The sequence below is a fragment of the Anguilla anguilla genome, chromosome 8 (genome assembly GCF_013347855.1).
Source record: "Anguilla anguilla isolate fAngAng1 chromosome 8, fAngAng1.pri, whole genome shotgun sequence".
Lineage (NCBI taxonomy): Eukaryota > Metazoa > Chordata > Actinopteri > Anguilliformes > Anguillidae > Anguilla > Anguilla anguilla.
This window is the reverse complement of record NC_049208.1, coordinates 12118962-12134849: the sequence shown is the minus strand read 5'-3', so window position 1 is coordinate 12134849 and position 15888 is coordinate 12118962. Positions and strand designations below refer to the sequence as shown.

The 15888-nt window shown below is 43.3% G+C and overlaps 1 protein-coding gene and 1 long non-coding RNA gene across 3 annotated transcripts; one reads left to right on the top strand and one right to left on the bottom strand.

Annotated features, from left to right (window-relative positions):
• Positions 1 to 1879: 1879 nt before the first annotated feature.
• LOC118233091 (clavesin-1-like) lies at positions 1880 to 10703 on the bottom strand. 2 transcript variants are annotated; one of them, XM_035428448.1, is made up of 6 exons: positions 10478 to 10703; positions 8721 to 9283; positions 7105 to 7279; positions 5265 to 5375; positions 4902 to 5134; positions 1880 to 2850 (listed from the first exon to the last, which is right to left on the bottom strand). In XM_035428448.1, the coding sequence occupies exons 2-6, from the start codon at positions 9119 to 9121 to the stop codon at positions 2766 to 2768; spliced, it is 1005 nt and encodes a 334-aa protein (XP_035284339.1). In that variant the 5' UTR covers positions 9122 to 9283; positions 10478 to 10703; the 3' UTR covers positions 1880 to 2765. The 2 variants fall into 2 exon arrangements, with proteins under 2 accessions (XP_035284339.1, XP_035284337.1); XM_035428446.1 differs by lacking the exon at positions 10478 to 10703 and adding an exon at positions 9947 to 10196.
• On the top strand, positions 10446 to 14439 carry LOC118233092. Its single transcript, XR_004766449.1, has 3 exons — positions 10446 to 10567; positions 10672 to 10784; positions 13575 to 14439. It is a non-coding gene; the product is annotated as an uncharacterized LOC118233092 (long non-coding RNA).
• Positions 14440 to 15888: the final 1449 nt, after the last annotated feature.

Below are 15888 nucleotides of genomic sequence, written 5' to 3'. Positions count from 1 at the left end.
ATACATTTCTTAAAACATTTCTATTAATTTATTTTACTGAGGTTCTTAAATAAACGTTATTTGCCGTCACAAAAAAATAAAGATTTTTCCATTTTTGCTTTTTTCAGTTTTTGGACATATAATACTACCTATTTTGCTGCTTTCCACTGAAAACCATAATGTAATTTCCTATCTATCTGAATCTAAATTATATTTTAAAGATCTTTGCATTTTTCAGCTTTTGGATAGAAGACCAAAGTCTTATATGTTTCTGGTTGCCACTGAAACACATTTTTTACCATAAATTGCATGGATATTTCTATTAATTTATTTCACTTAGATATTTAAATAACAATGATTTTCTATCCACCTACATCAAAAAATGAAACAAAGCCATGAACTAGAAGTGAGGCAAGATTACAAGAGATATAATAAAAAGCTACAACATCAAGATGAAGATACAAGTGCAAGATGAAATTGCTGTGGCTAAGATACTGAACGCAGTGTCGTATGCTGTTCTCGATGTGGCTAAGTTACTGAACGCTGTGTCGTATGCTGTTCTCGATGTGGCTAAGATACTGAACGCTGTGTCATGTCCATTGCTTGGCGTCAGATTGCTGATTTTGTCAGAATGTGCACAGTCAGTGCTGAATCAGCACCAGTGAGAGACGCTCCTATTCTGAGAGACCAGGAGGTCAGGCCACATATTCCCATATCAGTCCCTCCGTAACGCGCAAAATCTAAAGAACAAGACTGTGAGTACACGTAGCCCAGCTGCAGATTAAGAAGTCACGTATTAATAGAGAAGCCCTTTCACCTGATTTTGTAGTAGTAGTTGGCCAAATGTCAAATTCCAGAATAGTATTGAAAAAAAAATGATACATAATTTTCAATGACATACAGTCACAAATATTATTTCTCACAAAAACGTAAATCAAGATGTTTCTAAAATTGCACAATTAAAAAGAACAATTTGTTTCACAACAGAACCAGCTGACAAAATTTCTGTGCTTAATTTGAGTGTAGAGCAACCAGTTTTACTCGTTGCCATGGTGAGAGGGTTTAACCGTTTGTGCTGCACTGGTAGACAGACTAACATGTCCAGCGAGGGAATCTTTACATGTATACTATTCTGTAAGAGCACAAGAAGAGAGCTGCTGGTAATAATGATTAAATAAAACAAGTACAGGGCTGGTTAGACCAGTGGTAACCAACTCTATTCCTGGAGATCTAACATCCGGTAGGTTTGTATTTCAACTCTAATTTGGTGCACCTGATTCTACTAATTAGCAGCTCAAGGAGATCTCTAGCTGTTGAATGAGGTGTACTTTCTTACGGTTACTGAGTGAAAACCTACAGGATGGTAGCTCTCTAGGAACATTTTTAGTTACCACTGGGCTAGACAGCGGTAGTCATCTCATTGGGTATTATAGTTGTTGAAGTAATCGCGTAAGGCAGCCTAAATTGGATTTGCCAGCATTTTCATGCCATAATAGTCATATAAGTCTTCAGAAAATATTGTATCTAAATATGAGTGTTATCTACTTCTTTTTAAATCTATCACTCTGTGCTTATCTCATACTTTTATGTCACAGTCTCCAGAGTGCTTACGTGGGTTTTCCTGGAGATACTGTGCTTCGTGAAATGGTGACTCACAGCTGCTTACACGAGAGAGAGAGAGAGAGAGAGAGAGAGAGAGCAAGCCAGAAAGAGAGAGGAAAAATAAAGAAACACTCATGCATATGAAACACTAAACCGAAAAAAAGCATTTCTGATTATAATGTCATTTTTCCCTCTGTATTTTAAATATTTAATCTCTTTTATTTATCAGTCAAATTGCACAAATAATTTTTTTACATTCAACAACCAAAAAAAAAAGAAAAAAAAGAAACGTTTTTTAACAGCCTTAATTTTCTTTTTTATTAAGGTCTAATACCTGAAGACACACATGGCCCTTCAGGAACAGTGCTGTGCGTCAGTAAGAAGCTGCAGCCACAGTTTGGGAAGTCTCCTCTCAGGTTTCTTTTGCCTGTTTTGTTTACCAGTCTTCTGTAGTCCGTAGCGCTTATAATCTCACATCTGCACATTTTAACACATAAATGGAACGACCAGACGGCAAAACACCTTGGCAGCTGCCGCAACGCGATGATATATTGTTTAAACAACCTTAATCGGATTTACCGTGTTAAATAAAAATACTTTTTAACAATACCAGTTTACATTGCCACACACATATCAGAAAGGCTACCTACATCTGTCCCCTCCCCCATCACTTCCTCTTGCAGCGTCCTTTGACTGAATGACCCTGTTTACACACTTTTATGTACACAGTTCTGTGTTCGTTGTGATGTCTTGTTCATTGCGTACATTCCGTTGTACATTTCAGTTTGGATGAGGTCACAGTAGTTGAGGCTCCAATTACGTGATACATTCACATTTCGCTTTGAACAGAGAACATAAGTGTCTTTTTTTAGCACACAGCCAATCGTTGAAATTTTAAAGTCTCTGTGTCAGATTTCTCGCTGCCCCGTTTGTGTCAGAGAGGCTCGGAGGAAAACAGACAGCCTTCCTGGAAGCAGGCGGAACTCACTGAGAGAATGGAGGCCGGGTGAGACTTACACCTGTAAACTGGAGCGTGTGAAGTAGTTCCTCCTCCCCTTCCTCCTTCCCCTCCTCTCTAACCAGCTCTCTTTTCTGGTCTTGCTGCTCCTCTCCGCTCCACTCATCTCCTCTCCTTTCCTCTCCCCTCATCCTCCTCTCCTCTCCTCCTCTCTTCTCCTCTCCTCTCAGTCCAGGGCCAGTAGAGGCTGTGCCGTCTCGTCCTCTCTCTCTCTGTGCTTCAGAGTGCCTGGCTCCACTGCTGACTGAGACCTGCAGGAGGATGTAACAGTCAGGAAGAGTTCTTTCAGCAGACCTTAGAATTAGCAGTAGTGTCATGGAAAAATCCCATTGCTCCTCTTCTGCTCTGAGTCTATAAAGCCATTTGATTTCTCACTCAGTTTTTAAAATGCTGTAGGAATGGGATTATTTGCAGATTCTGATACAATATCCTTTCTTGAGTCCTTCCACTAAAAATCAGAGACTAAGATGCTACAAAGGAAATTGAAGCCCTGCAAAACCTGTTTGGGAGATTTCCTAAATCTGATGCTCTGACTGCTGAGATCTGAGCCTGACAGCTCCTTTTTTCTTTAATTCTCACATATCCAGCCTTTAACACTGTCACAGATGGTAGAGTTTCACAGTCAGAATTATGTGAGAACACCAGTTCACAACAAAAACATAACTGTGAGATATTTCGGCATGATATACACTCAGATATATTTGTTAGTCTGTGGGGGTGGAACACAGGCTTTGCCTTATTGGGGTAGGGTAGGTTTAAGTTGGCAGGTTTCCTGAATGCCTGCAGGCGTACCAGTTGAAGTCAGTTATAGCCTGTCCTCCATCAGTTGCCGCTCTCCTGTAGTGCACTGTGAACCTAATTTACTAAGGTCTTTAGCATGTGCAACACCTTTTAGCAAGCACCAAACCAATAACGTGATCAGTGATTGGTCAAGGTATTTCTTTTGCACCAATCATTGGTTGTGTTATTATATTTATGTGTGCTATAAGGTGTAGCCAGTGCTAAAGGTCTCAGTAAATCAGGTCCAATGTGCTCTGTAGAGTAGAAAGAGTCACTTGGTCTCAGGTGGATGTACTGGAGCAGCGCACAGCTGTTGGCTATGTGGTTTAATTGGTCAAAAATAGTTGAAATGAATTAAATGCAATGTAATGCAATATGTCCCTAAATCCTCTCTGACCACATGGTGAGCTGCTGGTTGGAGACAGTAGACCCCCTGTGGCAGACAGTGATCCCCATGCGCTGTACAGTGCCCATAGCGTTCAGCCAGGCCCGAGTGAGTTTTACAGCAGGAAGGCGATTCTCAGGACGTTTTAGGTAACGCAGAACAGCCGACGGGTCCAGCCGCCGTCCCGACGCCACTAATCCCCGCATTCTGAGTTTTATCCGGATTTAGCGGCCGAGGGGAGCTTACGGCCCTCTTACGCTCGGGCTCCTCTCCTCTCGCTGCAGCGGGGCTAAGCTCTGATTATAACCGTCTCTGCCGGGCGGGAGGGGGACCCTTCTTCAGCGAGAGAAGCTTCCGCACAGTGTGACTGATGGAGTTGAGCCTCTATTGTGCTCTGTCAGAGTTAATGTTGCAGCAGGGGACCACTCCACAACGAGCGCAAGCATGCTCCAGCATGGATTTGAATTACGGCTGAATTATTTGATTAAAAGGTTCTGTGAATTAACAGATATTTTTTTCTTTTTTCGAAGAGCGGGCAGCACCATCTTTCGTTTTTTTTTTTTGCTTTAGCCAGACTGAGAGAAGGCGGAGAGGGTTACAGACAGAGAAGGGATCGCAGGTCGGAAGGTGCCGTGGCAGGGAATCAAACAGGGTTCGTCACTTGGATAACCTATGGACTGCACCCCCACCTCTCCCCAATACTTCACATTTTAATGCGCAGCCACAAGCAGTAAAATCAGACCCTCTGTTTATCTCCCTGTTACCAGACTGAGGAGACCAGGATAGGCGAGCTTCTCTGTGCATATCCAGCTGTATAAATGGACAGCGTGTGAAAATAAAATCTGGGTTCATTGGTCAGGTCTGGATAAGGGTGGTCCGCTAAAAACAATGAGCAAGCAATGTAGCGTAATGCACTAGCGAGTGAAAACGTGAGCCATGAACACTGCTCTGGTTAAGGGCATCACAAACAAACAAGCAATGCAATCCACAGCGCTGAAAATAATCTGGGTGATACGGGCCTGGCGAGAACAAGGCTGAACCGCGTGGCATCCTGCGTTGGCGTGGAGCGGAGCGGGCACCTCTGCCCGTCGGGCCCCTCGGTTTGGGTAGGGGGGAGGGGGGGGGGCAGACTCTCACCTCCTCATTGGGTTATCTTCGCTGTCCCGGTCGGGCCGGCCCAGGGCCTCCTTCACGTGCAGGGCGTCGTACGTGTGCGTGTACTCCGTCTCGTCGCTGTAGTCCGGGCCCAGCAGCGCCCGCGCCCACGTCCCCATGTCGTACGGCGGCAGGGTTCCGCCAAACTCCGACGGCAGGCATTCTGGGTAAATCAGCTGGTGTAGACTGTTGAGGTTGTTGCCATGGAGAAAAATCTTGAGTCAGAGAGAGAGAGAGAGAGAGAGACAGAGAGATAAATATAGATTAGAGAGATTGGTCATCCCAAATTCAGAGGAATTTAAAATTTAAGGATTATATATACATATATTATTAACAAGGAATTACCCTTTTCCTGGTCTTATCCTTGAGGAAAGGCTTAATGATAGTGTACAAGGCATGGATGTACCAGGGCTGGTTTACAAAATGGATGCCGCCAAATCGAGCTGGGAAGCTGTCCTGTGACAGAGAGAGGGGGGGAGAGACCAATCGCATAAGACCATACAAGAGGACCACACAATCACATGGCCTAAAGAGTCCAATCACAACACTTGTATAATGAATGATTGGTTGAGCTCCTCTCAGTTTCTTCTTTGTCCATGATGTCATTGTGGCCATCTTCTCCATATCATCCCTGGTTTATCTAGAGGGCAGCCAGAGGGTGCCACTGCCCACCGTACGCATCACTCTATTGATTGTTACCAACGTGCTCAGTGACTGGTGGAACTCCCCTCTCCTTTTCTAAGAGGAAGATGACATCACTACTGCCGTGTCCCCATTGTATAACCCCCTGCCCTGATGCTGCAGGTATTAATGTGTCCATAAACAGAGAGAAAATGAGCGCACCTCACCTCCAGTAAAAATACACAAACTGCTGCCGCAGCCCATAAAGGAAGCTGGAGGCCCACGGCAGCCCCGGTCACGTCAGCCTTCCTATCGTTCCCTTCTCCCCCGTGTCCAACCGCACTGGTCGCATAATTAGCTCCTACGCTTCTTAATTGCTGGTTTTAATGGCACCGTGACCCAGGCCGTGGGATGATTAATATAACATTTAAGGAGCGTCCCTCCTTGGTGAATAGTCTGGAAAACGATTAGGAGCTGAAGGTACGCTCCAGGCGGAGAGCGTTTACTGGCCGCTTCATCCCGGCTGCAATTTTCCATCAGGGGAAAGCGGTCTCTCGCCATATCTTAGGATAGAAATTAATAGCGTATGTATGCGCCAACAAAGCACAGAAGATTAACTTTAGATTACACAGTTAGTCAGGCAATTGAGCTTCTGTGGGATGGAAAAGTCACTTCTGCTGGAAGCAGAAAGGAAAAGTGAATCTGTGCAGCCTTTGCATCTTCACACACACAAAAAAATAAAAAATAAAAAAATAAACTAAACCCCAATGTTAATACAATCACGTGCCCTGGAGGTCACAGTATTCACAATAAGTGCGCACATTACCTTTCCCTTCATTCGGTTACTTAGCAACAGGACACAACAGTCCATCCACATGCAAATGTGGATCAGCATAAATGTCGAGCGCTACTTATTACAAGGAGTCAAGATCAGGCTTGGCACAAAGCACCTAACATTATGAAAGCAAAACATCCAGACAACCCAAAAAGGGCTACACGGACTTGGAGTCTAAGCATTAACTGAAACCCTCCCTGTCGAAGTCCAGGCGTGTAGTCATGCATAATCATGATTTCCCTGTGGAGTGAATGCCTGGTTAAGTGATGTGTCTCAGCTCGGATTCCTACTTTGATCTGTGGCAGGGAACTAACTCCATTGGTTTCAACTCTGCAAGGTTTATGTAGTATAAATTACACAGCTTGCGACAATACCATAAAATCCATTCATTCGACACGTGAGTGAATTGACTGAACAATCTTCCCTGTGTAGCCCCCTTACAAATTTACCAATTCCTGTAAAGTTCCTGGGAACACTTTGTTCACAAGGATCACAATTAATTGTTACACAGTAAAATTCATATGTCCATCCATCCATCCATCATCTAACCCTATCCCTGGTCAGGGTTGCGGAGCCTTTCCCAGCATGCACTGGGTGAGAGGCAGGAACACATTACAATCGTCAGTGTTAATTCAACTGCAAAGTTATACAAGACCACACTGGTTGCAAGGTGCTCCATAAATGTATGATATATGCCATGTGTACCTAAACCAGCCCAGGCATACCCACCTGCAGCCCCTCGATGGCCAGCTTGAGGATGCTGGGGGTGAGCTTGGAGGCTTGTTTGAAGGAGAAGTCGCTCCAGTCGATGATCAAGATGAAGCCGTTGATCTGCAGCTCCGGGTCCTCGATGAGCACCTCCAGAGAGAGGAGGATTGCACGCAGGATGTCCGAGAAGGAGTTCCTGCAGAGAGAGTTGAGGGAGGGAGACAGGTAACCCTGCGAAACTCGCATAGCTAAGAGGCAGTCACAGTCATACTCCTATATCACAGTGTTCACAGCAGTAAAAAACACAGTTACAGTCACACTATCAAACTGCTTACAGCTACTGAACAGTCACAGCAGAAGCACTTTATCACAGTGTTAACAACGTCTTAAAGTCTCAGTCATACTCCTGTATTACAATGCTCACAGCAGTAAAAACACAGTTACAGTCACACTATCAAACTGCTTACAGCAACTGAACAGTCACAGCAGAAGCACTTTATCACGGTGTTAACAACGTCTTAAAGTCTCAGTCATACTCCTGTATTACAATGCTCACAGCAGTAAAAACACAGTTACAGTCGCACTATCAAACTGCTTACAGCAACTGGACAGTCACGGCAGAAGCACTTTATCACGGTGTTAACAACGTCTTAAAGTCTCAGTCATACTCCTGCACCCCAAAGATTACATCAACTGAGACACCATCACAGTGCAGTGTCACGTACTGCCTGCGCCACAGTCCCATTTTTGGATTTAATTTTTAGTCATTTAGGTTATTTTGAACCCTAGTTCTAACCCAACCTCAACCCTAATTTTTAAAAACATAAATGCCTTCAAATACATTTTATTTGGTTTATTCCTTCATAGTAAGCTCATGATTATCATTCATTTCAATGGAAAACCCATTCCCCCCAATTTTTTTCACTTTTTGGACTTGAGATTATAGTATAATCTATTTTGCTGCTTTTCCAGTGAAATTGATTTTCATAATGAATGTATTCAAACACATGAATTTATAAATATTTATCTCATATCAATGATTTTAACACATCTCTTTGAAGCCTAACCCATACAGTACTCTCATATCACAAGAATACAGAAGGTTTAGCCAAGTAATTCTTTTCTATTGTTGTACTGTTGTCCTGAGACCCAGAAATTCATCTTTATCCCCGATCTTAATCTCAAGAACAATATATTCCACTACACAGAATCCTACACTACACTGGACATTCGATAAAAATAAAATAATATTTTTGAAATGTTTTTCACTGTAACATGTTCTTGACGTTCAAAACACTTGTATTAGACAGTTTCAAAGGACATTGGGGTTCGTAGCTAATCAGAATTTACACTCAGGTGCTATCACACAATGATTGCATAGTGTCTGACATTCACATCGAATTCAAATGCCAAGCACCCGCTCATTCTACGATGACAGAATCTGACAAGTTAAAACAAATTAAACGAATGTGGACAAATATGGGAAAGAACGTTCAAGGAATCTAGAAGGAGTTATCTCTCCAGTCGTTATGAAACGAGGTGCGGCGTGTGTTCGTTTGCATTTATACGCTTCAGATGTCTGCAGGGCAGTAAGAATGAGATGGAAACAGAAAGTTAACAATGATTTAAACATTTACCTACTCTGGTCCCAGTTAGAAGCGAAGAGGATGAGGATCTTTCTCCCGTACTGATCTGGCGTTTCGAGGATGCCGGGGAACCCGTCCATGAGCGCGCGCTTCATGCCGGGGTCGTCGGCCTTAAAGTTCTGGAACATCTCCAGGTTCTGTTGGCGGTACTGGAAGTACTGGGCCAGAAGTTTGAATGTCTCGAGCTGGTTGAACTTGCGGGCCCTGAGGAACCTCAGGATGAAGGCGTCATCCGTGCGCAGGAACCCGATATCCGGTCGGGTTATGACCATGTCCCGTACCTGCTGGATGTCCTGATGCAGCGTGTCTGGGTTTTCGTTCAACTCTAGGCGGGCTTTCTCTATGGTTTCGGCACTGAGGCCAGCCTGAAGGTGGGCCATCACGATCCTCATAGAAGGTTCCGTCGGCTGGTACCTGGAGACCCGGGCTTTGGTGGAGGTAATCAAAATCCACGCAGGAGGAGGCTTCCGCTCATAATTCGTGAAGTGGTCCCCGGCTCCCCGCTATAGCGCGAGAAGGTGATATGACAGTGGAACCTGCTGCATTCACTTAGCCTGCGAGGAAAGGAGGAACGGTAGCACATTAACGACTGGTGCCTGGAAACCTTAATACGCGGTGTATCAGCCTATGAAGAATTATTGAGTCGAACCACAGAAACAGTACAGATAATACGTGAATGACGTAGCCTAATGCGTGCGATGGTATGCAAGTATTCAACGTAAAGTAATTCAGAGAGTCTGGTGTGTTTGAGGCAAAACCGGGCTTTATTACAGTATCCCACCAGTCAGACCGCTGATTTGATTCATCGGTAAATATTTTACATTTAGCGAGTGCAGCATGTAGCTGTTACCACTCTTGCCTTAAAACGATAGGTGTAGGTTTTGTTCAACGTATAACCGTCCTAATTTCACTAGCCACACATTAACGGGGCAGTTTATAAATTTCATACACGGTTGTCTATTTCTCACAGTTTTTAAGATAGCCATTTATTTCAGACTATAATGCAAGCAAATGCTCGATTCACTGCTTATATCCCGCTTCTGTACACTACATTTTTTTTAAAGCCACACACAGTGACATATCACTGAGCACGTAGGCCTATACATGACCATTTCATGTAAACTGGTGTCTTACATACATTTGGAAAATAAATAGTGAATATGAAAACCACACGTCATTGATAACAAAAAAACCGTTATATGGGCTGCGTTACTTACTACTGGCAGTTCCCGTCTCTGGTCCACAAATGTACTAGGTGTCCAGACGTCGAAATGGACTTCCGAACCACAGATAAACCATTTTGTTCAAGATGTTAGTCAAACGCTTTGTATCCTATAGCAGAAGCAGTCATAAAGCCTTTGATACCACCACCGTCGCCTCACAATGTTGGTTCAACAACTTCTATTTGTAAGCTATTCCGTAGCTTTTGCACGATCAGTCCGGTGACGCCAGGTGATTTATTTTATTAATAATAATAGTAATTATTAAAAAAAAAAAAAAAAAAAAAAAAAAAATATATATATATATTGCTTTGAAGATAAACGTCTCCGTTTGGAGTTCTGGAAAACTACAGAAAACGAATAATAGGATGCTCTGAAACGAAATCGACGCCACGGGATGGGGGAACACTCGAAGAACAGGAGCAGAAGCGTTGCAGATGGAGCGTAAATGGGAGCTGTCTGCTCAGCGAGGTGCTGAAACAGTCCGCAGCGACACCAACAACCTCCGGCGATGGAAATGGTACAAACCTGTTATGTCCTTGCTGAAAAAAAGAAAAAAAAATCACCATCAGCTTTTTTTCCCTACTGCGATCTTGACTCCCGTTTATTTCAAAGAAGGTATTTAAACTGATACACCTTTCCCATTTTGAAAACGAAAAATGTTACTGGTCGTATTTGACGTTACGATTTTATTTTATGTAATGTTTTGTTTCACTTGCAAGGACACAGCAGTACAACCGACTGGAATGTGTTTCTAACATGGGCGGGAGCAGGTAGGCGTGAGCAACGCAACGCAGATTCAGTCGCCCAGTTCAATCCTAAGGATGCTTCGAAGGTAATACTCTTACAGCTATGCGACGTACAGGAGTATACACGTATGAACTCGGGCAAGTAAATAAACAAAAAGACTACTAAAAATACTCCGGAGAAAACAAAGAATAGCATAGACTATAGTAAATTGGCACACCGTATATTTGCTATAGTGAAATGTCCGATGTTAATTCGACTGTAATAGTGTCAATTCAACTAACAGATAACATTTTAAAATGTTATCTGTTAGAGTTTAATTAACACAGGGCATTTTACTGTGCAGACAAAGGTGATTAACTGAGATTAACTGAGATTATTATTATTATTATTATTATTATTGCAGTATTTCTTTAGCCAAAATAATGTTGTACAAGTAAATTATAAAAAGCTTGACTTATTTTAGCTCTATAGGTCAGCTACCAGCATTGGCACTCAGTTGGATGCAACTTTTGGGTCATTACAACAGCCCAGACAGTTAGTCACATGCCAAAGACCAAGCACTATTAAGTACCACCTTGGATATGTTTCAGTACCCAGCGGCCCAAGTTCCAGGCATTCATGTTGGTTTTTTGGGTTACTGACAAGCAAACCAATCCTTGGGCCCACAACCAGCGGAAGGGGGAACAACTGCGCCCGTGTCTCCTGGGTAACTAGTTGCTGAAAGCTGAAATCGTCCATCCAGACGAGTCAGCCAGCCAACGCATTATCCTGTTAGAGCCAACGTACCATCTGTGCTTTTGCGTTTGCCTTGGAGTGACACAGCAGAAGTAAACAGGAAAATGAATGTGGCCTCGTTCGCGCTAATGTTCCATGACCACACATCTGCTGTTTCAACATCGTCAGCTTGCGTTCTGTTTTAAGGCGACGACAACCAAGCTGTAAATCAGGGGGGCAATTGGACAGCACCATTGAAAGCTTGTAGCTATAATTTGAGGAATGATGATTGGACAAAAAATTAAACACAGAGGTTCCAAAGATATTATTCCCTCCCCCCCCCCCCCCCCCCCCCCCATTTTGCAGAAGACTGATGTGCACATCTCAGTTTGGGAACACCTGCTCTAGAAATGAACCTGTCCATCTCTGAATTGTTCAGCCTGCAGGGTTTGCCCTTTCCTGGTGGAAATGAGGCAAAGGCTGGTCTTTAATTACAGGTCCTCTCAACTATAACGAGGCACTCGATCAGTAGCACAGTTTCACAAGTTCAGTGTTACATAATTTGGGTTCTTCACACATAAGCTCTTTCACACTGCTTGATGTGATTTTATGCGATTTGATATCATGGGTTAATTGATGACAAAAAAAAAAGTGTCTGCAAGGGTGAAAAAGTACATGCTTCTCTTCTATTATCCAAACACAAACCTAGCCTGTACTTCGAGTGTCTCAGACCAGAAGTGATGGTTTAGGTTTGGGTTTCCCTCGCCAGAGTCATAGCCTTTTCCATTATGAGTTCAAAAGTAAAACTGACCCCAGAAAAGCACTCTCAGACACTTGATAGTTCCTCTAAATTTTTTTTTAACAGAGTCTGCAATTACAATAATTTTCTTCTGGTTGGTGTTGCGGTCCCTACTGATACCCAGATTTCACACACAGTTAATCACATTAGCATCCCGTGATGGAAATGCTCAGATTCACATTCAGAACATGTATTTCCCAGTTCTAACAGGTGTTCTGTCTGTCCCAGGGGCATAATTAGGCAGTTTATTCCCCACGTTTCTCATTTTTCTTTGGTACAGCAGGAAATATAATGCATGAAGACCCACGTGTTATAATGCCCAAGATAGCCACATTAATGCATTGCCACATTTATCCAGCAGAGGCCCCCATAACATAGTACTTGCTTGTTGCAGTAAATCGACATGGGTAAACAAAACCCCTGTTGTCTGCACAGCCCTCTCGAAAGCTTGAGAGAATACCAAGACCATTGAAAAAATTATGTGAATGCACACCTTTAACTTTGAATAGCCCTAAAAAGTCCCCTCACCAGAGGCAGGTGTGGACATGCAGTTCCAAAACTGACCACCAGGCGTCTCTATTTCATAGCCTAGTCTACATCAGAAGACCAGCAACAGGGTTTTCCCAGGGCTCTCAACCATGAATAGCTATGTAAACACCTACTTATCAGCTTTGGTCATGTGATTCATGAGGCCTCAAGTCAGTGGACTCTGCATGTAACACAGCGCTTGCAATGACCGTAAGGCTGGCTGGAATCTGCAAAAACCTTATAGAAATATTTATTCCTCCAGCCCTAACCTTAACCACGCACACACAACTCTGCTAAAATGCATTGAGGTTCAGGGATTTTCAGCATTTCCTGGTAGTTTGTATCACCTCCTCAAGTGTTAGCATTGATATCGGCCACCACATTAAAACAAATACTGCAAAATCTACAAGACATGACCGCGGGGATTATAACTTCTTTGGAGATTAAAGTTCTTATGTCCTGTTCAAGAATGAAAGTTATTTTCTTCTCGTTTCTACAGCATTAATTGGTTCTGAGCTATAAACTATACAACATCCAGGCAGGAGGCGGAGAGTGGCCCCTCCCACTGACTGCCCCACCCACCCAGACAGTGGAGCTGGCAGGAGGCGCTCCAAAATCCCTGTGGACCCATGATCAGAACCACCTGCGTGCACGAGAGCAGAGCGAGGAAGAGGAAGGGCTTCTGTTTGGGAGGTGGCCGAGTTTGTGAACTGAAGTGCACCAGTGTATTTTGCACAGACAGACACAAACACACACAGACACACACACTCTCACTTGTGCCATCAATGTTTGGCTGGGCGTAATTCCTCACCACTCTGTCTCTATTCCCTACAGATCTCAAAGGTACTGCCACCGTCCTCAAACCCATGTCTGGAAAATCAGTGAGCTTCTGTAGACTAATGTTATTGACCATCCCCAACTGCTCCATGTGAGAGGCAAGAAAAGTACCTGGAGAGATTGTACAAACCCTGAAACCCAGAGGGACTGGATGTGCTGCGGACACACCAGGTGCGGCTGAAGACCCATCCCGCCATATCTGCCTCGGTAGTGAAGCCCTGGCCCCTCTGCAGTGTCCTCAGGAGGTAAGAAAAGGCACCCGTGCCGTTTCAACACTACCAGCAATTTACTAACAAACGAGAGACATTTCCACCCATCAGTCTTCATTTTTCATAAAAGTGTGTGGCCATTCTTTTAACTTCACCAGTGACGTGATTATTTAACATAGCTCTTCACTGCAATTTAGCTGAGACAGATATATTTACTCACAATTGAAATCACTCAGTTTCTGCTTTTTTGTGCATTCTCCCTGTCAAATAATCCGTAATAAAATAATAAATGCTCGCCCGCAACCCCTTTTGAAAAAAATATCCACCGGAGACAGACTAATGGAAAGCCAAAGCCTGTCACTCATCCTATAGGATCAGGAGGACCTCCTCTGGAGCAAGCAAAGGTCAAAACAACCGTTACCATGGCAACTCCATCCAGATGTGTCGTTTCGGGCATGGAGTCGCGCTGCGCGAGGATAACGTAGGGAAGCCCACAGCCCGCTCGACCGCGAGCTCACCTGTATTCGAGACTTACCAGTTTGAAATGATTTTCTGCCGTTTTAATTGTTCTAAATTCATGTCTTGTGGTTTTTGCGCAAATCAGCAAAGGAGGCCTCAAGTTATTGTAGACAACGAAAAAATTTTGACTGATGAACGCTAGACTATAGCCAACTAATTACAGATCTAGATCGCCCATTTACTAAAACAAAATAAATTAGCGTTTGAAATACAATAATTGGGGCCAAGGAAATATCGAGGGCAAACAAAAATCACTCAGTTAAATCAGCTGGATTCAGGTGGCAACCAAAGATAAAATATTTGGCGCTCAGTGCGATTAATTATGCACTGCAGCCAACTGCAGTTTCCGTTTTACATTATTTAATTCTATTCACTTCGTAATGCTATCACCAACCAAGAATTTCCATAATAATTCCGTTAAACTTTCTGAAGTGATTGACATCGGCATATGCCGAAATCTCAAACTGACATAGATTAACAGGATCATCATCCTACAACAGGCTACGAGTTGACATTTGCGTTATAGGGTAGAACGACGGTGTCTTGTCATTGCCAGCTGGAGTCGCTCTGATTGAGCCCTTACGGTTCCTGTAAAGGCTCCATCAAAAGCCATCTTCTCCAAACCAGACGTGATTAATTATTGAAACCCTGGAAGAGTGGCCGACCTGTGGTCTAAAGAACCAGACTTTTGTCAGCCAGTCTTTCCGTGCGCGCGCGAGGTGCGTCAATTGAAATCTGAGACGGCTTGTTGAAGAGCCGGCAGCGCAGACCATGCCGGAGCCATAGACGATATGCAAGCTGAGACGAATAACGGAATAACGGACACCGCGGGAGACGATGAACTAGGACTAAATGGAAAATCATGATTACGGCACAAAGAAGTGCGGTTCAAGGCAGACAGCCAACAGAATTTGTAGTCAATTCCCGCACAAAGTTCACTGCTCCCAGCTTCCGATTTGTAGACAAGCGCCATTTTACTTTCAGAACCATATTAGGATGGGACGTTAAATCGGGTTAAAGATCGCAGCAGTCTCATTCTGAAGTGTTCTTGCATTTATATACACTCAAAATTGTGACCCATTTGAGACTATTTTCAAAACAGAACTAAAAGTAAAAACGAAGTTTTGTTTAAATAGAAAATAGGAAATTAGGTGACGGTTGGACAGTTTTGGTAAGATGTGAAGTGCAAATGTGTAAAGCTATAAACTTAAGGAGTCACTCTTAACTCCTTCGTGAACATGCAAAATATGGCAAATCCTTGCCATTTAGGAGGTACCCTATTATAAAGCTTTATAACTCCAGATGTGAGCATCACAGAGACTTGCTTAATGGCTTAGATGAAGCAAGACATATGTACCATTTACAATACTAACTTGATTGCATTATTGATTGAGACTTCTAAATTCATAAAGGGGATCTTTCTTAAGCTTGAGTTCTGTTAGAAGAACGAGGGCACATAAATGGGGATTAGCCAAAGGTACATTTTGTACAGACATTAATACAAATTTTTGCACACAGATAGTAGTCTGTGTGGAATAGCCTGACAGGTCACATAGTAGAGGCAGAAAGTCTGGGGATTTTCA

What these genes read in the sequence shown, in the direction of transcription:
- LOC118233091 (XM_035428448.1), bottom strand. Translation starts at nt 9,121, where the DNA reads ATGAGGATCGTGATGGCCCACCTTCAGGCTGGCCTCAGTGCCGAAACC. An exon ending in TGGCCATCGAGGGGCTGCAG is followed by an intron (nt 5,376 to 7,104) that starts GTGGGTATGCCT and finishes TCTCTGTCACAG; the next exon opens with GACAGCTTCCCAGCTCGATT. An exon ending in GAAGATAACCCAATGAGGAG is followed by an intron (nt 2,851 to 4,901) that starts GTGAGAGTCTGC and finishes ATCCTCCTGCAG; the next exon opens with GTCTCAGTCAGCAGTGGAGC.